This window comes from Phocoena phocoena, chromosome 4 (genome assembly GCF_963924675.1).
Source record: "Phocoena phocoena chromosome 4, mPhoPho1.1, whole genome shotgun sequence".
Classification (NCBI taxonomy): domain Eukaryota; kingdom Metazoa; phylum Chordata; class Mammalia; order Artiodactyla; family Phocoenidae; genus Phocoena; species Phocoena phocoena.
Window position 1 is genome coordinate 90,293,888 of NC_089222.1, and position 23,397 is coordinate 90,317,284.

A 23,397-nucleotide genomic window follows, 5' to 3' on the forward strand; every position below is an offset into this window, starting at 1 on the left:
ATTTTTTTATACAGCAGGTTCTTATTAGTTATCCATTTTATACATATTAGTGTATATATGTCAATCCCAATCTCCCAATTCATCACACCACCACCTGTCCCCCCAGCTTTCCCCCTTGCTGTCCATATGTTTGTCCTCTACATTTGTGTCTCAATTTCTACCCTGCAAACTGGTTCATCTGTACCATTTTTCTAGGCTCCACATATATGCGTTAGTATACGATATTTGTTTTTCTCTTTCTGACTTACTTCACTCTGTATGACAGTCTCTAGATCCATCCACGTCTCTACAAATGACCCAATTTCTTTCCTTTTTATGGCTGACTAATACTTCATTGTGTATATGTACCACATCTTCTTTATCCATTCTTCTGTCAATGGGCATTTAGGTTGCTTCCATAACCTGGCTATTGTAAATAGTGCTGCAGTGAACAGTGGGGTGCATGTGTCTTTTTGAATTATGGTTTTCTCTGGGTATATGCCCAGTAGTGGAATTGCTGGGTTACATGGTAATTCTACTTTTAGTTTCTTAAGGAACCTCCATACTGTTCTCCATAGTGGCTGTATCAATTTACATTCCCACCAACAGTGCAATAGGGTTCCCTTTTCTCTACACCCTCTCCAGCATTTGTTGTTTGTAGATTTTCTGATGATGCCCATTCTAACTGGTGTGAGGTGATACCTCATTGTAGTTTTGATTTGCATTTCTCTAATGATGAGTGACGTTGAGCAGCTTTTCATGTGCTTCTTGGCCATCTGTATGTCTTCTTTGGAGAAATGTCTATTTAGGTCTTCTGCCCATTTTTGGATTGGGTTGTTTGTTTTTTTAATATTGAGCTACATGAGCTTTTTATATATTTTGCAGATTAATCCTTTCTCCATTGATTCATATGCAAATATTTTCTCCCATTCTGAGGGTTGTCTTTTTGTCTTGTTTATGGTTTCCTTTGCTGTGCAAAAGCTTTGAAGTTTCATTAAGTCCCATTTGTTTAGTTTTGTTTTTATTTCCATTACTCTGGGAGGGGGATCAAAAAAGATCTTGCTGTGATTTATCTCAAAGAGTGTTCTTCCTATGTTTTCCTCTAAGAGTTTTATAGTGTCTGGTCTTACATTTAGGTCTCTAATCCATTTTAAGTTTATTTTTGTGTATGGTGTTAGGGAGTGTTCTCATTTCGTTCTTTTACATGTAGCTGTCCAATTTTCCCAGCACCACTTATTGAAGAGACTGTCTTTTCTCCATTGTATATCCTTGCCTCCTTTATCATAGATCAGTTGATCATAGGTGCGTGGGTTTATCTCTGGGCTTTCTATCCCATTCCATTGATCTATATTTCTGTTTTTGTGCCAGTACCATATTGTCTTGATTACTGTAGCTTTGTAGTATAGTCTGAAGTCAGAGAGTCTGATTCCTTCAGCTCCGCTTTTTTCCCCTCAAGATTGCTTTGGCTATTCAGGGCCTTTTGTGTCTCCATACAAATTTTAAGATTATTTGTTCTAGTTCTGTAAAACATGCCATTGGTAATTTGATAGAGATTGCACTGAATCTGTAGATTGCCCTGGGTAGTACAGTTATTTTCACAATATTGATTCTTTCAATCCAAGAACATGGTATATCTCTCCTTCTGTTTGTGTCATCATTGATTTCTTTCATCAGTGTCTTTTAGTTTTCTGAGTACAGGTCTTTTGCCTCCTTAGGTAGGTTTATTCCTAGGTATTTTATTCTTTTTTTGCAGTGGTAAATGGGAGTGTTTTCCTAAGTTCTCTTTCAGATATTTCATTATTAGTGTATAGGAATGCAAGAGACTTCTGTGCATTAATTTTGTATCCTGCAACTACCAAATGCATTGGTTAGCTCTAGTATTTTTCTGGTGGCATCTTTAGGATTCTCTATGTATAGTATCATGTCATCTGCAAACAGTGACAGCTTTAGTTCTTTTTTTCCAATTTGTATTCCTTTTATTTCTTTTTCTTCTCTGATTGCTGTGGCTTGGACTCTAAAACTATGTTGAATAATAGTGGTGAGAGTGGGCATCCTTGTGTTGTTCCTGATCTTAGAGGAAATGCTTCCAGTTTTTCACCTTTGAGAATGATGTTTGCTGGGGGTTTGTCATATATGGCCTTTATTATGTTGAGGTAGGTTTCTTGTTTGTTGTTTCTTGAGGTAGGATTGTATTGCTATAAACTTCCCTCCTAGAACTGCTTCGCTGCATCCCATAGGTTTTGGATCATCATGTTTTTGTTGTAATTTGTTTCTAGGTACTTTTTGATTTCCTCTTTGATTTCCTCAGTGATCTCTTGGGTATTTAGTAACGTATTGTTAGGCCTCCATGTGTTTGTGTTTTTTACGTTCTTTACCCTGTAATGGATTTCTATTCTCATAACGTTGTGGTCAGAAAAGATGCTTCATATGATTTCAGTTTCTTAAATTTACTGAGGCTTCGATTGTGACCAAAGATGTGATCTATCCTGGAGAATGTTCCATGCACACTTGAGAAGAAAGTGTAATCTGCTATTTTTGGATGGAATGTCCTATAAATATCAATTAAATGTATCTGGTCTATTGTGTCATTTAAAGCTTGTGTTTCCTTATTTATTTTCTGCCTGGATGATCTGTCCATTGTTGTAAATGAGGTGTTAAAGTCCCCCACTATTATTGTGTTACTGTCGATTTCCTCTTCTATAGCTGTTAGCAGTTGCCTTATGTATTGAGGTGCTCCTGTGTTGGGTGCATATATATTTATAATTGTTGTATCTCCTTCTTGGATTGATCCCTTGATCATTATGTAGAGTCCTTCCTTGTCTCTTGTAACATTGTTTATTTTAATGTCTGTTTTATCTGATATGAGTATTGCTACTACAGCTTTCTTTTGATTTCCATTTGCATGGAATATCTTTTTCCATCACCTACTTGCAGTCTGTATGTGTCCCTAGGTCTGAAGTGGGTCTCTTGTAGACAGCATATATATGGATCTTGTTTTTGTATCCATTCAGCGAGCCTGTGTCTTTTGGTTGGAGCATTTAATCCATTCACATTTAAGGTAATTATTGATATGTATGTTCTTATTACCATATTTTAACTGTTTTGGGTTTATTTTTGTAGGTTGTTTTCTTTTGTGTTTTCCACTTAGAGAAGTTCCTTTACCATTTGTTGTAGAGCTGGTTTGGTGGTGCTGAATTCTCTCAGCTTTTGCTTGTCTGTAAAGCTTTTTATTTCTCCACTGAATATGAATGAGATCCTTGCTGGGTATGGTAATCTTGGTTGTAGGTTCTTACCTTTCATCACTTTAAATATGTCATGCCATTCCCTTCTGGCTTGTAGAGTTTCTGCTCAGAAATCAGCTGTTAACCTTATGGGAGTTCCCTTGTGTCTTGTCATTTTTCCCTTGTTACTTTCTATAATTTTTCTTTGTCTTTAATTTTTGTCAGTTTGATTACTGTGTGTCTCAGCATGTTTCTCCTTGGTTTATCTTGTGTGGGACTCTCTGCACTTTCTGGACTTGGGTGGCTATTTCCTTTCCCACGTTAGGGAAGTTTTCAACTATAATCTCTTCAAATATTTTCTCTAGTCCTTTCTCTCTCTCTTCTCCTTCTAGGACCCCTGTATGTGAATGTTGTGTTTAATGTTGTCCCAGATGTCTCTTAGGCTGTCTTCATTTCTTTTCATTCTTTTTTCTTTATTCAGTTATGCAGTGGTGAATTCCACCATTCTGTCTTCCAGGTCACTTATCCGTTCTTCTGCCTCAGTTATTCTGCTATCGATTCCTTCTAGTGTATTTTTCATTTCAGTTATTGTATTGTTCATCTCTGTTTGTTTGCTTTTTAATTCTTCTAGGTCTTTGTTAAACATTTCTTGCATCTTCTCAATCTTTGCCTCCATTCTTTTTCCGAGCTCCTGGATCATCTTCACTATCATTATTCTGAATTCTTTTTCTGGAAGGTTGCCTGTCTCCACTTCATTTAGTTGTTTTTCTGGGGTTTTATCTTGTTCCTTCATCTGGTACATAGCCCTCTGCCTTTTCATCTTGTCTATCTTTCTGTGAATGTGGTTTTTGTTCCACTGGCTGCAGGATTGTAGTTCTTCTTGCTTCTGTGTCTGCCCTCTGGTGAATGAGGCTATCTATGAGGATAGTGAAAGTTTCCTGATGGGAGGGACTGGTGGTGGGTAGAGCTGGGTGTTTCTCTGGTGAGCAGAGCTCAGTAAAACCTTAATCTGCTTGTCTGCCGATGGATGGGGCTGAGTTCCCTCCCTTTTGGTTGTTTGGCCTGAGGCGACTCAACACTGGAGCCTACCCAGGCTCTTTAGTGGGGCTTATGACAGACTCTCGGGGAGCTCATGCTAAGGAATACTTCCCAGAATTTCTGCTTCCAGTGTCCTTATCCCTGCAGTGAGCCACAGCCACCCCTGGCCTCTGCAGGAGACCCTCCAACACTAGCAGGTAGGTCTGGTTCAGTCTCCTATTGGGTCACTCCTCCTTTCTCTGGGTCCTGATATGCCCACTACTTTGTGTGTGCACTCCGAGTGGAGTCTCTGTTTCCCCCAGTCCTGTTGAAATCTTGCAATCAAATCCCGCTAGCCTTCAAAATCTCATTCTCTTGGAATTCCTCCTCCCATTGCCGGACCGCCAGGTTGGGAAGCCTGACGTGGGGCTCAGAACCTTCACTCCAGTGGTGGACTTCTGTGGTATAAGTGTTCTCCAGTTTGTGAGTCACCCACCCAGAAGTTATGGGATTTGCTTTTATTGTGATTGTGTCCCTCCTACCGTCTCATTGTGGCTTCTCCTTTGTCTTTGGATGTGGGGTATCTTTTTTGGTGACTTCCAGTGTCTCCCTGTGGATAATTGTTCAGCAGTTAGTTGTAATTCCGGTGCTCTCGCAAGAGGGATTGAGAGCACGTCTTTCTACTCCGCCATCTTAAACCAGTCTTCTTTTGTATATATATATATATTTATTTGTGGTACACGGGCCCCTCACTGTTGTGGCCTCTCCCGTTGCGGAGCACAGGCTCCGGACGCGCAGGCTCAGCGGCCATGGTTCATGGGCCTAGCTGCTCCGCGGCATGTGGTATCTTGCCGGACCGGGGCACGAACCCGTGTCCCCTGCATCGGCAGGCGGACTCTCAACCACTGCACCACCAGGGAAGCCCTGTATATTTCTTGTTATGTTTATGCATAGGTATTTTGTGACTCTTCTTGGCATGCAAATAAGACTTTTTTTTTCTCCATTTCTTTTTTGGATTTTTTATTTATTAGTGTACAGTTGGGAATGCCATTGACTTTTTGCCTGTTGATTTTATTTTTTTTAATTTTTAAAATATTTTATTTATATACTTATTTATTTGGTTTTGCCAGGTCATAGTTGCGGTAGGCAGGCTCCTAGTTGCGGCTCGTGGGCTCCTTAGTTGTAGCTCGCTAGCTCCTTACTTATGGCATGTGAACTCTTAGTTGTGGCATGCCTGTGGGTTCTAGTTCCCTGACCAGTGATCGAATCTGGGCCCCCTGCAATGGGAGCTCGGAGTCTTAACTACTGCGCCACCAGGGAAGTCCCTGCCCATATTTTTTTTTTTTTTTTTGCGGTACGCGGGCCTCTCACTGTTGCGGCCTCTCTGGTTGCGGGGCACAGGCTCTGGACATGCAGGCTCAGTGGCCATGGCTCACGGACCTAGCCGCTCCATGGCATGTGGGATCTTCCCAGACTGGGGCACGAACCCATGTGCCCTACATCGGCAGGTGGACTCTCAACCACTGTGCCACCAGTGAAGCCCTGCCCATTGATTTTATATCTCAACATTTACTGAACCATTTTATTCTAATAGTTTTCAGTTAAATTTTCTATATCGTTTTTATTTTCAAATAGTGTTGGTTTTGTCTTCATTTCTGTTACTTATACTTATTTCTGTTTTTCCTATTTTAACTAATTAGCTAGTTAAATAGAAGTGGTAATAGAAGACATGCTTTTTTGTCTTGTTTTTGTCTCAGTGGGGTTCTTTTACGTTTGACCATTAGGTGTGATACTTGTTCTAGTTATTCTTCCTTCAAATCAATGTCTTTTGTCAAACTGAGGAAGTCAGTTATTCCTAGTATACTGAGTACCTTTTATTTATTTTTCACATCAGGAAATGGGTATTAAATTTTAGTTAATGCTTTCTGATATCTGTTGAGGTTATTTAGTTTTTCTCCTTTAATCTGTTAGAGCAGTGTATTATTATATTAGAGTTTATGATGTGGAACCATCTTTGCATTGCCCAAATAAACCCAACTAGTTTATGATGTATTATTCACTGTGTTGATTTTGCTAGTATTTTATTTAATATTTCTTGCTTTTATGTTTACACATGAGACTGGCGATAATTATGCTTTTATTATCCTTGTCTTATTTAGTATTCGTGTATATAGACTATAGTAGAATAAGTTGTGAAGTATTTTACCTCTTTTATTGATTTGGAAGTGTTTATGTAAAATGAATCATTAGTTTACCTATAGGTTTGGTAGAAGTCCCCTGAAAAATCTGTGGTCCTGTTACTTCCTTTTTACATTCAGTACTTTTCAATTGTGTTATAACCGTTAATCTATTCAAATTTTAAAATTCTTGGGCCAAATTTATAACTTCTTATAAAAATATTCATTTTATTTAGATTTTCAAATTTGTTGATATGGTGTTTTACAGAAAATATTCTTATAAAATTTCTATTTTCCTCAAATCTTATAGTTGTGTCCACTTTTACTTCTTTTTTTAAATTTAATTTATTTATTTTTTGGCTGTGTTGGGTCTTCATTGCTGTGCATGGGCTTTCTCTAGTTGCGGTGAGCTGTGGCTACTCTTCGTTGCTGTGCAAGGGCTTCTCACTGTGATGGCTTCTCTTGTTGCAGAGCACAGGCTCTAGGTGCACATGCTTCAGTAGTTGTGGCTCGTGGGCTCTAGAGCACAGGCTCAGTAGTTGTGGCATGTGGGCTTAGTTCCGCGGCATGTGGGATCTTCCTGGACCAGGGCTTGAACCCCTGTCCCCTACGTTGACAGGCAGATTCTTAACCACTGTGCCACCAGGGAAGCCCACTTTTACTTCTTTTATCATGTAGTTATGCCATTTCTTTTTCTTGGCTAGAGATATTTAATTGTTTCAACTGTCTTTAAAAATAAAACAATTTTGGATTCTTCTTATTAAGTCCATTAGGTTTATGTAAATTTTAAATTTAAAAAAATTTTTTACATATTCTTTGGATTTATTTCCCTTCTTTCTATTTCCTTGAGGTGTGTATTTTATCTGTTCACTTTCAATCTCATTTTCTTTTTTTCATATATATTTTTACTTTTATTTTTTTTAATAGATCTTTATTGGAGTATAATTGCTTCATTTTCTAATCTAAACAATTAAGGCTCTTATTTACCCCCTGCATATGGCTATATTATACAGATTTCAAAATGTAGAACTATCATTGTTGCTTATTTTTAAATAATTTATAAATTCCATTGTATTTTCTCTTTAGCTCAAAAATTATTTTTAAAAATATTTAAAATATCTACAGGAGTTATATTGGGACATATCAAATATCCTTTTTCTTATTGTTCTAATTTTACTATATGGTGATCAGAGAATGTAACCTGTATTATATCTGGTCTTTGAAATCTGCTGAGATTTTCTTGTGACCTAATGTTTTAAACATTGGAAAAAATGTGACACTCTGATAAGGTGAGATTCTGATACATCAAGCTTTCAAATTAAATTATTCAAACCTTCCATATCTTTTCTCCCCCTTAATCCCTCGATTTCTGAGAGAAGTGTGTTAGAATTTCTGAAGTGCCTATAAATATGTCCATGTTTCTTGTACTTCTATTAGTATTTGCTGTATATTTTTCTGAGTCATTAGATTTGTGGCACATATCTCATTTTGCTTAAGTGAACCTTTTATTAATTTAAAATATCCCTTTATGTTCCAGCTAATGCTTTCCAATAACTTTGATTCTACTTTTGTCTACGATTAACCTATGCTCTCTTTCTTTTAGTTAACTTCTTCTACTATATGTTTTACCACTGCTTTACTAACAACAGTGTTATTTTGTTTTTGGTCTGCCTCATATAAGTGTTATAAAACTAGATTTCCTACTCAGTCTAAGTGCATCTATCTTTTAATAGGAAATTTGTCTAATTCACATGTATAATGACTTCTGATATGGTTGGAATTACACTGCCTTCTTATTTTATGTTTCATTTTTCTTTGCTTCCTTGGTTGTTATTTGTTTACACTTGGTTTTTATTTGTTTTATTTTGTTCTGCTTTATTTTTCCTTTCTCCCCTTTTGTCAGATTGGTTGAGATGTGATTTTTTTTTTCTCAAGGAGGAATATTCATTTATTTTCCATTCCATGTTTGAAAAATTATACATTCCATTCTGTTCTTTCAGTGGATTATCTTTACATCTTAAATAAACATATATAAACTTATATATAGTTTTCTTATTAAAGTTTACAGTTAATCAGTATCTATAATACCTCACAAAGAATGCCTTAGTATGCTCTTTTATTTCTCTTCCTTACCAGTTCCTTCTTTTAAAATTATTTTATATTAAATTTATTTACAAATTTTTACAATATTATTATCACACCCTGCATAAGTAATTATTTAGACTAAATTATAAGATTAAGAAAAATTTTTTTTGCTTACCACAAAATCTGCCACACCGTATCTTCTTTATTGGTTAATTTACTGGATTATGTTCTCAAATAATTACATCAGAGTCTATTGGAGGTAAATTTATGGAAGCTTTATATCCATAAAAGTGCCTTTATTGAGGGGGATTGGTTCAAGATGGCAGAGTAGAAGGACGTGGGCTCAATCCCTCTTGTGAGAGCACCAGAATCACAACTAACTGTTGAACAGTCATTCCTGTCCTTCATTGACAGGAAGACACTGGAACTCACCAAAAAAGATACCCCACATCCAAAGACAAAGGAGAAGCCACAATGAGATGGTAGAAGGGGCACAATCACAATAAAATCAAATCCCATAACTGCTGGGTGGGGGACTCACAAACTGGAGAACAGTTATACCACACCAAGTCCACACAGTGGAGTGAAGGTTCTGAGCCCTACGTCAGGCTTCCCAACCTGCGGGTCTGGCAATGGGAGGAAGAATTCCCAGAGAATTAGACTTTGAAGGCTAGTGGGATTTTATTGCAAGACTTTGACAGGACTAGGGGAAACAGAGACTCCACACTTGGAGGGCACACACAAAGTAGTGTGCCCACCAGGACCCAGGGGGAAGGGGCAGTGACCCTTAGGAGACTGAACCAGACCTACCTGCTAGTAGTGTTGGAGGGTCTCCTACCCGCTAGAGGCAGGGGGTGTCTGTGGCCCATGGCAGGGAGCAAGACACTGGCAGCAGAAGTTCTGGGAAGTACTCCTTGGCATGAGCCCTTCTGGAGTCCTCCAATAGCCCCACAAAAGAGCCCGTAGGCTCCAGTGCTGGGTTGCCTCAGGCCAAACAACCAACAGGGAGGGAACTCAGCCCCACCCATCAGCAGACAAGTGGATTAAAGTTTTACTGAGCTCTTCCCACCAGAGAAACACCCAGCTCTACTCACCACCAGTCCCTCCCATCAAGAAGCTTACACAAGCCTCTTAGGTAGCCTCATTGACCAGAGGGCAGACAGCAGAAGCAAGAAGAACTACAATCCTGCAGCCTGTGGAACGAAAACCACATTCACAGAAACATAGACAAAATGAAAAGACAGAGGACTATGTACCAGATGAAGGAACAAGATAAAACCTCAGAAAAACAGCTAAATAAAGGGAGATAGGCAACCTTCCAGAAGAAGAATTCAGAATAATGATAGTGAAGATGATCCAGGACCTCAGAAAAAGAATGGAGGCAAAGATTGAGAATATGCAAGAAATGTTTAGCAAACACCTAGAAGAATTAAACAACAAACAAACAGAAATGAACAATTTAATAAGTGAAATGAAAGATACACTAGAAGGAATCAAACAGAATAACTGAGGCAGAAGAACGGAGAAGTGACCTGGAAGACAGAATGGTGGAATCCACTGCCGCAGAACAGAATATAGAAAAAAGAATGAAAAGAAATGAAGACAGCCTAAGAGACCTCTGGGACAACATTAAATGCACTAACATTCCCATTACAGGGGTCCAAGGAGGAGAAGAGAGAGAGAAAGGACCCAAGAAAATATTTGAAGAGATTATAGTTGAAAACTTCCCTAACATGGGAAAGGAAATAGCCATCCAAGTCCAGGAAGCGCAGGGAGTCTCAGGCAGGATAAACCCAAGGAGAAACATGCTGAGACACATAGTAATCAAATTGACAAAAATTAAAGACAAAATTTATTAAAAGCAACAAGGGAAAAATGACAAATAACATAGAAGGGAATTCCCATAAGGTTAACAGCTGATTTCTCAGCAGAAACTCTACAAGCCAGAAGGGAGTAGCATGATATATTTAAAGTGATGAAAGGGAAGAACCTACAACCAAGGTTAATTTACCTGACAAGGATCTCATTCAGATTCGATGGAGAAATCAAAAGCTTTACAGACAAGCAAACGCTAAGAGGATTCAGCACCACCACCTCTACAACAAATGCTAATGGATCTTTTCTGAGTGGGAAACACAAGAGAAGAAGAGGACCTACAAAAACAAATGCAGAACAATTAAGAAAATGGTAATATATACAGATTGATAATATATACAGATTGATAATTACCTTAAATGTTAATGGATTAAATGCTCCTACCAAAAGACACAGGCTCGCTAAATGGATACAAAAGCAAGACCCATATATGTGCTGTCTACAAGAGACCCACTTCACACCTAGGGACACTTACAGACTGAAATTGAGTAGATGGAAAAAGATACTTGATGCAAATGGAAATCCAAAGAAAGCTGGAGTAGCAATACTCATATCGGACAAAATAGAACTTAAAAAAAAGAATGTTACAAGAGACAAGGAAGGGATACATACATAATGATGTATGATGTATGTTGTATTACATACATCATTATGATTATATTATATGATCAATATATTATATGATCATATCATATGATCAATAATATGATCAATCATATTATTGATCCCTACATAATGATCAAGGGATCAATCCAAGAAGAAGATACAACAATTATAAATATATATGCACCCAACATAGGAGCACCTCAATACATAAGGCAACTGCTAACAGCTATAAAAGAGGAAATTGGCAGTAACACAGTAATAGTGGGGGACTTTTAACAACTCATTTACAACAATGGACAGATCATCTGAGCAGAAACTAAATAAGGAAACACAAGCTTTAAATGACACAATAGACCAGATAGATTTAATTGATATTTATAGGACATTCCATCTGAAAACAGCAGATTACATTTTCTTCTCAAGTGCACATGGAACAGTCTCCAGGAGAGACCACATCTTGGGTCACAAATCAAGCCTCCATAAATTTAAGAAAATTGAAATCATATCAAGCATCTTTTCCAATGACCACGCTATGAGATTAGAGATCAATTACAGGGAAAAAACTGTAAAAACCACAAACACATGGAGGCTAAACAATATGGTACTAAATAACCAAGAGATAACTGAAGACATCAAAGAGGAAATAAAAAATACCTAGAGACAAATGACAATGAAAACATGACGATCCAATACCTATGGAATGCAGCAAAAGCAGTTCTAAGAGGATAGTGTATAGCAATACCATCCTACCTCAAGAAACAAGAAAAATCTCAAATAAACAATCTAACCTTACACCTAAAGTAAGCAGAGAAAGAAGAAGAAACAAAACCCCAAAGTTAGTAGAACAGAAGAAATCATAAAGATCAGAGCAGAAATAAATGAAATAGAAACAAAACAATACCAAAGATCAATAAAAATATAACTGGTTCTTTGAGATGATAAACAAAATTTATAAACCTTTACCCAGACTCATCAAGAAAAGGGAGAGAACTTAAATCAATAAATTTAGAAATGAAAAAGGAGAAGTTACAACAGACACTGCAAAATACAAAGCATTCTAAGAGACTACTACAAGCAACTTTATGCCAATAAAATGGACAATCTGGAAGAAATGGACCAAATTTTAGAAAGGTATAGCCTTCCAAGACTGTACCAGGAAGAAATAGAACATATGAACAGACCAGTCACAAGTAGTGAAGTTGAAACTGTCATTAAAAATCTTCCAACAAACAGAAGTCCAGGACCAGATTGCTTCACAGGTGAATTCAATCAAACATTTAGAGAAGTGCTAACACCCATCTTTCTCAAACTCTTCCAGAAAATCACAGAGGAAGGAATACTCTCAAACTCATTCTACGAGGTGACCATCACCCTGATACCAAAACCAGACAAGGATACTACAAAAAAATAAATGTACAGACCAATATCACTGATGGATATAGATGCAAAAATCCTCAACAACATACTAGCAAACAGAATCCAACAACACATTAAAAGGATCATACACCATGATCAATTGGGATTTATTACAAAGATGCAAGGATCCTCCAATATATGCAAATCAATCAATGTGATACACCATATTAACAAATTGAAGGAGAAAAACCATATGATCATCTCAATAGATGCAGAAAAAGCTTTTGACAAAATTCAACACCGATTTACGATAAGAACTCCCCAGAACGTGGCACAGAGGGTACCTACCTCAACATAATAAAGGCCATATACGACAAATCCACAGCAAACATCATTCACAGTGGTGAAAAACGGAAAGCATTTCCTCTAAGATCAGGAACAAGACAAGGTTGCCCACTCTCACCACTATTATTCACCAGAGACTAGGACTTTTGGAAGTCCTAGCCATGGCAGTCCGAGAAGAAAAAGAAATAAAAGGAACAGAAATTGGAAAAGAAGAAGTAAAGCTGTCACTGTTTGCAGATGACATGATACTATACATAGAGAATCCTAAAGATGCCACCAGAAAACTACTAGAGCTAATTAATGAATTCGGTAAAGTTGCAGGATACAAATTTAATGCACAGAAATCTCTTGCATTCCTTTACACTAATGATGAAAAATCTGAAAGAGAAATTAAGGAAACACTCCTGTTTACCACTGCAACAGTAAGAATAAAATACCTAGGAATAAACATACCTAGGGAGACATAAGACCTGTATGCAGAAAATTATAAGACACTGATAAAAGAAATCAAAGGTGACACAAACAGATGGAGAGATATACCATGTTCTTGAATTGGAAGAATCAGTATTGTGAAAATGACTGTACTACCTAAGGCAATCTACAGATTCAATGCAATCTCTATCAAATTACCAATGGCATTTTTTACAGAACTAGAACAAATAATCTTAAAATTTGTATAGGGACACAAAAGGCCCCGAATAGCCAAAGCAATCTTGAGGGAAAAAAACGGAGCTGAAGGAATCAGACTCTCTGACTTCAGACTATACTACAAAGCTACAGTAATCAAGACAATATGGTACTGGCACAAAAACAGAAATATAGATCAATGGAACAGGATAGAAAGCCCAGAGATACCTATGGTCAATTAATCTATGACAAAGGGAGTAAGGATATACAATGGAGAAAAGACAGTCTCTTCAATAAGTGGGGCTGGGAAAACTGGACAGCTAGATGTTAAAGAATGAATTTAGAACACTCTCTAACACCATGTACAAAAATAAACTCAAAATGGATTAAAGACCTAAATGTAAGAGTGGGCACTCTAAAACTCTTAGAGGAAAACATAGGAAGAACACTCTTTGAGATAAATCACAGCAAGATCTTTTTTGACCCACCTCCTAGAGTAATGGAAATAAAAACAAAAAATGCGACCTAATGAAACTTAAAAGCTTTTGCACAGCAAAGAAACTATAAACAAGATGAAAAGACAGCCCTCAGAATGGGAGAAAATATTTGGTAACGAATCAATGGGGAAAGAATTAATCTCCTCAATATATAAACAGGTCATGCAGCTCAATATTAAAAAAACAAACAACCCAATCAAAAAATGGCTGGAAGACCTAAATAGACATTTCTCCAAAGAAGACATACACATGGCCAAGAGGCACATGAAAAGCTGCTCAACATCACTAATCATTAGAGAAATGCAAATCAAAACTACAATGAGGTATCACTTCACACGGGTTAGAATGGCCATCATCAGAAAATCTACAAACAACAAATGCTGGAGAGGGTGTGGAGAAAAGGGAACCCTCTTGTACGGTTAATGGGAATGTAAATTGATATAGCCACTATGGAGAACAGTATGGAGGTTCCTTAAAAAACTAAATATAGAATTACCATATGATCCAGCAATCCCACTACTGGGCATATATCCAGAGAAAACCATAATTCAAAAAGACACATGCACCCCAATATTTATTGCAGTAGTCTTTACAATAGGCAGGACATGGAAGCAACCTAAATGCCCATCGACAGATGAATGGATAAGGAAGATGTGGTACATATATACAATGGAGTATTACTCAGCCATAAAAAGGAACGAGATTGGGTCATTTGTAGAGACGTGGATGGACCTAGTGCCTGTCATACAGAGTGAAGTAAGTCAGAAAGAAAAACAAATTTCGTATATTAATACATACATGTGGAATCCAGAAAAATGGTAGTGATGAACTGTTTTGCAAGGCAGGAATAGAGACACAGATGTAGAGAAGAAACCAAGGAGGAAAAGTGGGGGCTGGTTCTGGGATGAATTGGGAGATTGGGATTGACATATATACACTAATATGTATAAAATAGGTAACTAATAAGAACCTACTGTATAAAAAAAATAAAATAAAATTCAAAAAAACGAACCTTTATTTCCCCTTTATACCTCAGTATTTAAATGGATAAAGGAATATTGGTTTAAAAATTGTTTTTCTCAGTACTTATTACTTGTTTGACTTCTTGAATCCATGTTGTTAGTGAGAAGTCTGATGAAGATGTAATTATTAAAGTTTTGTAATGCTCATTTTTCCTGTGCATAGCTTTTAGGATTTTCTCTTAACCTTTAATAATTCCATAATGTGGGTCTTGGCTTTCTCTAATTCTTCATACTCAGCAGTTGGAGGACTCTTGTAACTTATTTCTTTCATATGGGCTCTGCCTTCAAATAGATCCAGATCCAACCACTTATGTCCTCTGCTGCTACGATCCTGGTCCAGGCCACCCTCATATCTCACCTGGATTATTGCAGAAGTCCTCCCACTGGTCGACTGTTCTTCCTGCTTCCACCCTTGGCCCTGTAAAAACTATTCTACCCTTGCTCCTCTGTAGCAGCCAGAGTAGTCTTTTAAACAGTCTCTGTATAGAATTCTCCAGTGACTTCCCATTTCACCCAGAGAAAAAGTCAGTGTCTATACAGTGTTCTGCAGCATCCTGCATATTAGTCACCTATATTTCTCTGATCTTCTTTCCCCTTTTTCTCATTCCTCTCTAGGCACCCAAGCATCCTTACTATTCTTCCTTGGATTTCAGCAGGAGACTAGTATGTGTTCTAAGTCTACCAACTTGATTCTAGCTATGTCTTTGATTTTTGAAAAGATATTCCTTTATATGATGTCATGGTCTGTCAGCAGAGACATTAGGGTTAATTGAATGAATAGGCAGCATTTGCAGTCTAATGCCATATCATATATTCTTTGTAAAGTCCATACAGAATAAGAAAATATGGGCACCATATCCTTGAATCCTGTTCTGTGGATGGAGTTGAAGGAGCCAGAACCTCAGGCTTACAGGCAGGTAGGGGCTGTGGATGGAGGCTGCCTGAGCCCGTCCGCTAATTCCCACCACTCTGCAGCAGTGCTGTGCATCCAACCACTCAGCCTTGGAGGCAGTAGGTACATTATAAAAAGCATAGACTTTGTAGTCACTTAGAACGGGTCTCAAATTCTGGTTCTTCCACTGAGTAACAGACTATAGACAGATTCATTTTACATTCACTCATTCAGTGGATATTTATTGAGTGTAAGTATCAGGCCTTGCTTTAGGATCTGGGGATATGTCAGGGAAGAAAACAAATATCTCTGCCCCCAAGTGGCTTGAATTCTGTTGAGAGAGCTTTCATTCTAACGGTAAGTTATTTGTAGTCTCTGAACTTCAGTGTTCTCATCTACAGGATGAGGCTATTGCATCATCTACTTAATACGAATGCTGTAGAAATAGAAGAGGCACAGTACTGGGCATGTGGAAGTTCTCAGTGCATTTTAATTCTGTCCATTCTTCTTCTCCCATAGCACTTCTTTCTAGCACTTACTATAATGCTCTGTAAACTAACTCAGTGCCTGGTACATAGCAAGTAACAAATGAATTAAGGTAAACTGAATTGAATGTCAATGTCTAGGTAATTTTCTAAGGATATTGCAGATACTTTCATTGGAAGGTGCTGGCAGTTTCCGTAGTGGGTTCTACTGTCCTCCATCCCTGAAGATCACTGGGGACTTTTATTAGGCTGAGAGGGGGAGTTTTAGGAAATTTTGTAAAGTGCTTCTGTTACCTTTGAAATCTTTTTTGACTTCCAAACTGTGAAGGCTTGATCACTCCTATAGCATTTTTCCTGATTCCCTTTTGGGGGGCCAGGATCATATGACCATTTCACTTGGTCTGTTATATATGCAATTTCCTTGTGCCCATGTTGTTTTCAATTACTTAATATCTTCTTAACATATTCAACTTTATGAAAAAATGGAAGAAACCACGGACTCTAGTAAAAAAAAAAAGGCATGGAATTGGCTGTTATCAAAAGGGCCTTTCTTGCCCCTGGAATCCATCATGGCTCAGGATCTTAGGCAACTAGAGGAATCCATCCAAAAGTAATGATATAATACGGAGTAATGGAGTTGAAATTTTGTGCTAAGTAATGTTTTGAAATTAGGTGTCATGTTGCCAGTGTGTTTCTAGATTGACAGTCATTGGGCAGCATTCCATAATGTCTCTAGTTTATGTCTTAACTGAGCTGGCTAGGAACACATCAAAAGTCACAGCTTCAGATTGCTACAATGTAGTGCTTGCCACACTATGGTTATGGCAGAAGCACTTTCATTACTTTGCACAGCTTATAACTTTTCTTTTAAATTGCCTCTTTGAGTTGACATTTCTCTTAGGTATAACCTACCCTGAGATTAAATTTGGTTAGAACTTTATAGTTCAGAACTTAACCTAGTTAAAAATCTTTACGCACTTCTTTATATTCAAGATAATATAGGCCTTGTTAATTTCAACTTCAAGCACTCTTCAGAGATTTTATAGAGACTTTAGCAATAAATTTAGAAAATTATAAACCAGTTTTGGTTATAGTATACAGTATTTTCATGAATAGAAATATGGCACTTCAGAGATACTCCAAAAGGGATCTAATTTAGTCTGGTGCCCAGATTTTAGAGTTGTTTTCTCAACTATGGAAGGTAGTTCAGTGGTAGGACTGGATGGGAGTCTGTTGTCTGTGTACCCAGTGTAGATAAATGTGGAGAGTGTCCTAGGTCCAAACACCTTCAAGAGATTGTTCTGCTCCCTTCTTTCAGGAAAACTGCTTTACATACTACCCTGTCCAGTAGGTCTACCAGGCAATGGTTCTTAAAACTGGTAGAGTTAAAGAAACACCTGGATAGTTTAAAAAAAATTCACATTCTCAGACTCCAGCCACAGAGAATCTGAATCGGTAGGTAAAGGAGATTTGACCTTGGTCATGAGACCCCTCTTTCTGGACCCTCTCCTACCCTTAACATAGTTTGGTGGTCCCAACACACCAATCCACCCATGATATTGCCACATATGGAGCAACACTTCCAACAGCAGGAGGACAGGGTGATTAGTCTGGGAGAAGAGAGAAGCCACACAGAGGCCACAGCCACAGCTGGAGGCTAAATTTGAGACTTTTTGAGAATACCCATTGCTGAGTAGGGGACAAGCACATAGATTACCCCAGCTCCTCCTATCATATTCTACAGACTATAAAGCCAGTTTCTGCCTGAAAATTTTCCCTTCTCAAGTCTGTCACATGATGGTGTGTGTGTGTGTGTGTGTGTGTGTGTATGTGTGTGTATGTTAGGGAGCTTGCTCTCTTCCTTTCTCAGTTTATTACAGACAGTTAAATAGAAAGTAAGAGAGAAAGATGATACAGACAGAGAGAGATATGGATACTTCTGGAAAACTTTAGGTTGGAAAAGACATTTAGGAGGAAACAAGAGATGAACACCTCTTGAAGATATATGAAGCAGCTCCTGCATGATGGAGAGTAACACTATATTTTTCCTTAGATCTTCTGAAGATACCATGATGACAGAGTACATTTGTATCTCAGTTTCCCCAGTGGGTAGCTTTATTTGTAAACACTGGTAACATCATCACTGAAGATGATCAGTCATTAAAAAGTCTTGTATAGGGAACCCTCTGTTGTTCGTTCTAAATTAAGCCAAGGAAGTCCTGAATAATTATCATTTATTCAACAAATGTTTATTGATGAGGATGCTAGCCTCATGGAGGGTACAGCCTGATGGAGATACAAGTAAGTAAACAGTCAACGACACCACAAAGCGGCAAGTGCTGTGGAGGGGAGCACCGGAGAGTGACTCACCCAATCTTGGGGAGTGAGGGAAGGCTTTGAGAGGAAGTGCGATCTGAAGCGTGAAGAGGAGCTCACTGAAAATGGCCACAGAATTGAATGTGTCAAGGCTTGGGGGTAAGAAAGCATGATGCCATATCTGGAGAACTGAAGTGGTCCTAAATGGCTAGACTGAAGCTGGCAGGAGACGAGGCTGGAGAGTTGACTGGGGTCCAGATCATGAAGGACTTTATGTATCATATAAAGACTTTGAAAGTGACATTGGGTAGCCTGTTTCATATACAGATGTCATATTTAGCCTTCTTTGTCTTTCTATCACTGACATGATAATAGCATAAGAAGTATTGCTGTTCTCTTTGTCACAAGTAAATAGGAACTTTCAAAAGTAGGTGTGTGGGGGCTTCCCTGGTGGCGCAGTGGTTGGGAGTCCACCTGCCGATGCAGGGGACACGGGTTCGTGCCCCGGTCCGGGAGGATCCCACATGCCGCGGAGCAGCTGGGCCCGTGAGCCGTGGCCGCTGAGCCTGCGTGTCCGGTGCCTGTGCTCCGCAACGGGAGAGGCCACAGCAGTGACAGGCCCGCGTATCCCAAAAAAAAAAAAAAAAAAGTAGGTGTGTGTGTAGAAAAGGGTTAATGCTAGAAGTCTTGCTTGCAAGATTGGCCCTTGGCTGGCTTCTGGGAACTTGGCTGGTAAACAGTTCCCCTCACTGATATAAAACTTTCTGTAACAGGTGAGGGTGGCTCACTGTGTCCAGACTGTGCAAATAACATGGTATATGCTGAAAATCTACTTTTTTTTCTGGGACTCTGGAATTTTTATACATGCTAGGCAGAGGGTGTTTATATGACCAGCCCCAGTAAAAAGACAAAAACAAAAACAGAAGCAAAGAACAAACAATGATGAAAAAGCCTTGAGGGCCCAGAGTCTCTAATGGGCTTCCTGAGGCAGAAGCATCGCACACACGTTGCTACATTTTCATAGCTGGGGAAAGGGTATTCTCTGTGTGACCCTTCATGAGAGGGGGAGAACATAAGAAAGCCACACGAGGATCCCTCCAGACATCACCTCTCTTTTCCATAGGAGCCACTGTATATCCTTAGTTCGTCACCATGATAAAGCTTAGCCATGAATACAATTACATGCTAAGTCCCGTGAGACCTTCTAGCGCATCTTCCTCACGTAGGGGAGGTCTTGAGGATCCCCAGCAAACATGCTATGAATATTTACCTATAAATATTAATGGAATGAGTAAAGAAGTGACCTATTAAGAGGTAGACATATTAGTGTCCTTATTTTATATTTGTATAATATTTTTTTAACCAAAACTTGTCTAACCCAGTTGGATCTCTCACCAGATTTCTCAAATTCTCAAACTTGTCTCTGAATTACTTTTGACTTTTACCTTCAAATGACAAAGAAGTGTTAGCTTTGAGGAGAGTCAAAAGAAGGAGCTTCTAGCTGTAAGGGCAATTTCAAATCAGGAGATCCAGAAAGGATTTGAATAATGGCAGAAGTCCTCAGAATTTTTATAGTGTCCCAAGGTGACTTTTTTTTTTTTCTCTTAACAGGGGAGGACTTACTTGACTGTGCAGCTTCTGGTATACTAATAATTGACTACATTACTGTAGTCATGCAGATAGCACTTCGTGTCACATTAAAGCTGCACTTGTATTTATGGAGTAATAGCCATGGACTAGATACTTTTACGTAATTTATATTGGGAAATTCTACTGGAGGCTTTCTTTTTAAACAACTAATAGAAATTCCTGACTTCATAATGAGCTTCAGATCCTGCCTGGAGGAACTTATAACCAACCAGGAAATCCTGTTGGACTGCCTATAGATTTCGTCTTCATTTTTGTAAATTCCTTGGAGCTTGGTTCTTTCTTACTGAGTAATTGCCAATAATGTGACCCCATTGAGCAGCCACCCCTCAACAGGCTTTATATTTCCTTTCCACCAACTTGTCTCCCTCTGGACTGAGGTAGGATTATAAAAATGATAGGTTTACTGCTCCCTGCTTTCTATTTGTGCCTTGTAGCCCTTCCCCTGTAGACTTTTCTAGGACCCAGTAGATGAAGAGCACCACTTCTTAAGCATGGCTGGGCCTGTTTTTGATCTTTATTTCTGCTCTAATTGGAGAGGATTTACAGTTCACAAGTAGACTTTAATATAGAAGGTCCCTGGAGCTGTTGTTATACAGCAACACAGCGACTTCTCAACAATGCAGTTTTACAACGTAGTTTTCTTCATAGGCTATTTATGTTGTTTCTGCTCCCATTTTATTGCCTTTCCACCCGTTATTTTTCTCTTTTCTTTTTCACTTATCATGTTATCAGACTTCTCCCCTCAGCTGGCCATTAATACTTATTTTAACACTTAATTGCACTTACAGAATGAAGTTTTATGTTTCTTGTTCATAATTTTCAAAGCAAATGAAACATTTTATTGTATTTCTCTGTTTGCAGTAACTTCATGGAAATGTATTTCATTCATGTGGGCCTAGATTCATTTTGTTATGTTTGAGCAGGGGGATTGCTTTGTATATTTGAGGCGGTTTTGTCCTTCTGGACTGATAGCTTTAATGAAAAGTATCTTTTCTATTGCTGATGTAAGTCTACTTTGAATCGGCTAGTTGCCAACCAGAGTTCAGTTCTAATCAATGTGTAGGTTATTCACGGAAGCCCTTGTATTTAGGGGTGTGTGAGTGTTGCAGGATTTGCTGGTATTTGTTGTGTCATTAGGTTTAGAAAAAAGTCCTTGAAGCTGCTAGTAGTAACCATTATGACTTGGTAGTCTTATTTTTTCTTCTCAAATAATGTCATTATTACATTGTCTACAGTATGGCCTTTGATATTTTCTTTTCTAGTTTTCCAGAGAGACGGTCATTCAGAGCCTATACATCTGTTCTGTATTTTGACCCTTTGATGAGAATATTCATTCAGGCCAAAAGAGTTAAAACAAAATACCTATGTTATTGCCTCTACAGACCCAGGTAACTCACCTTTGTTCAATTATCTTCATAGAGTTTTCATTTGTAAAATACCTCCCACCCCAATTGTTAAAGTGATTTGATAGTAAGATTTTTATAATTTGATAGTAAGATTTTTACAATTGCAAATAAAATTCAAACTGCATTCTGGAAGGTTTGCTGAAGAGTAATTATATGAAACAAATATTTGGCCATAATAGTAACATACTGCAGTGAACACTCTAAGTTAGATGGTCCCCCCAAGTAGGAATATGTTATTTACTTCAGTGACTCCTAGGTGCTTTGATTGTAATGGGTTCTATTAAAAAAATCTGTTCTTATATTTTCTTTTTACTCAAATATATTTGAACTATTAAATCATATACATATATGTGTATGTATATTTTATATATAGAATGCACATATGTACATCTGGTTCACTTATATTTTAATTACCATTTATATTTTAGCATAAGCTTTTTTTAAGCTTACATTTGCCTATTATATAACTTATCTTGCACAACTATGCATGCTATGAGAACAGTTTTTTTTTTCTTGGTGTGTGGTATGTGGGTGGTCATTCATTTATTTTCTAAACATTTATCAAAACCTGTTAGTCTGAGATTGTGCTAGAAAGATAAAATTAGTTCTAGTTTTCAGGAGTTTACTATCTACTGGGAGGAATATTTAATGCTTGTACATTGTCTATATGTACGCCTTTTGATATACATTATGTTATTTAATTTTTGCAGTGACCCTGTGTGTTGTGTTTTATCATCATTTAGAAATAAATAAATGTCAGAACTAGATAAGAACTCAAATCTTCTGGCTCCGAATTCTTTACCAATTCAAATTCCATGCTCTTTCCCCTATACCACACTAATTCTTTATAACAGACCCATATTTGTTATGTTGTCTTATTTCCATGAATAAGTAGTTGCTGTTCTGGGGCCTTGCAATCACTCATATTGATATTAATATGAAAAATTGTGGATCTCTGAATTGAATGCCCTGACCACACACGAATGGATTCCTCAAAAGCTTTACTTTTGATTTCTGATTCTACTGCAGATCATATTTTGAAAAATGGAGTATACCAAGCCTGAGACTTACTGTATAAATCTGTTTGTTTTTTAATTCATATCAAAGTGATACTTCCTTTTCATCAGTCTCATTCTTCTGGGAAGCACCAAGGGTCTCCTGGATCAATCAATATAGCTCATCTTTTCAAATTAAATTATTCCTCTCTTAGTGAGTTTGGGTAAAAAAATGGTTTAAGCCAGTGGAAAATGTGGATTTATCTCTATATTCTGAGGGAATTTTATTAAATTGAATTTCGTCTACCTAAATTACTTATATCAAGTGATGGCTGTTTCCTACCCTAGTATATTTTTTAATGCACCTTTCAGTGTAATATCTTAGATATATCTTACCAGGAAGTAGATATAATACAAATATTTATTTTATTCCTTAAAAGATACTTAAGGAGGCTCTGATACTTACATGGGGCTCTGATAAACTGTTAAGTCTGATATGTTTTGGGATCTACAGTATAGACAGGTTTAATTTTTCATGGCTTTATCCCTTAGGCTTAACTTTCTCTCCATTTGACTTATTTACTTGCATATTGTTTTCCTCATAGCTTCTCTGGTGGCAAAAGTTTTGTGTAAGAAATATGTGGCGTTCTCTCCATGTTATCTCACCCCTAGTGGGGTGACCCTTACTTTATTTCTTCCTTAAAAGGCACTCTAGCTCTAATGGCTGTATGGAAACAAATTAAAAGCTGGGAATGACCCTATAGGACCAGAGTAGAAGCATGTAAAATGTATTAAAAATGATTAAATACTCTGTCCACTTGACCATCCAGCCTCCAATAAACTTCT

At 37.8% G+C, this 23,397-nt stretch overlaps 1 protein-coding gene across 1 annotated transcript in view; it reads left to right on the forward strand.

The window, feature by feature from the left end:
- MORC1 (MORC family CW-type zinc finger 1) overlaps window positions 1–23,397 on the forward strand; it is a 184,931-nt gene that overhangs the window by 35,507 nt on the left and 126,027 nt on the right. Inside the window, 1 exon segment of the mRNA XM_065875870.1 lies at window positions 21,413–21,538. Coding sequence (XP_065731942.1) covers window positions 21,413–21,538 — 126 coding nt within the window.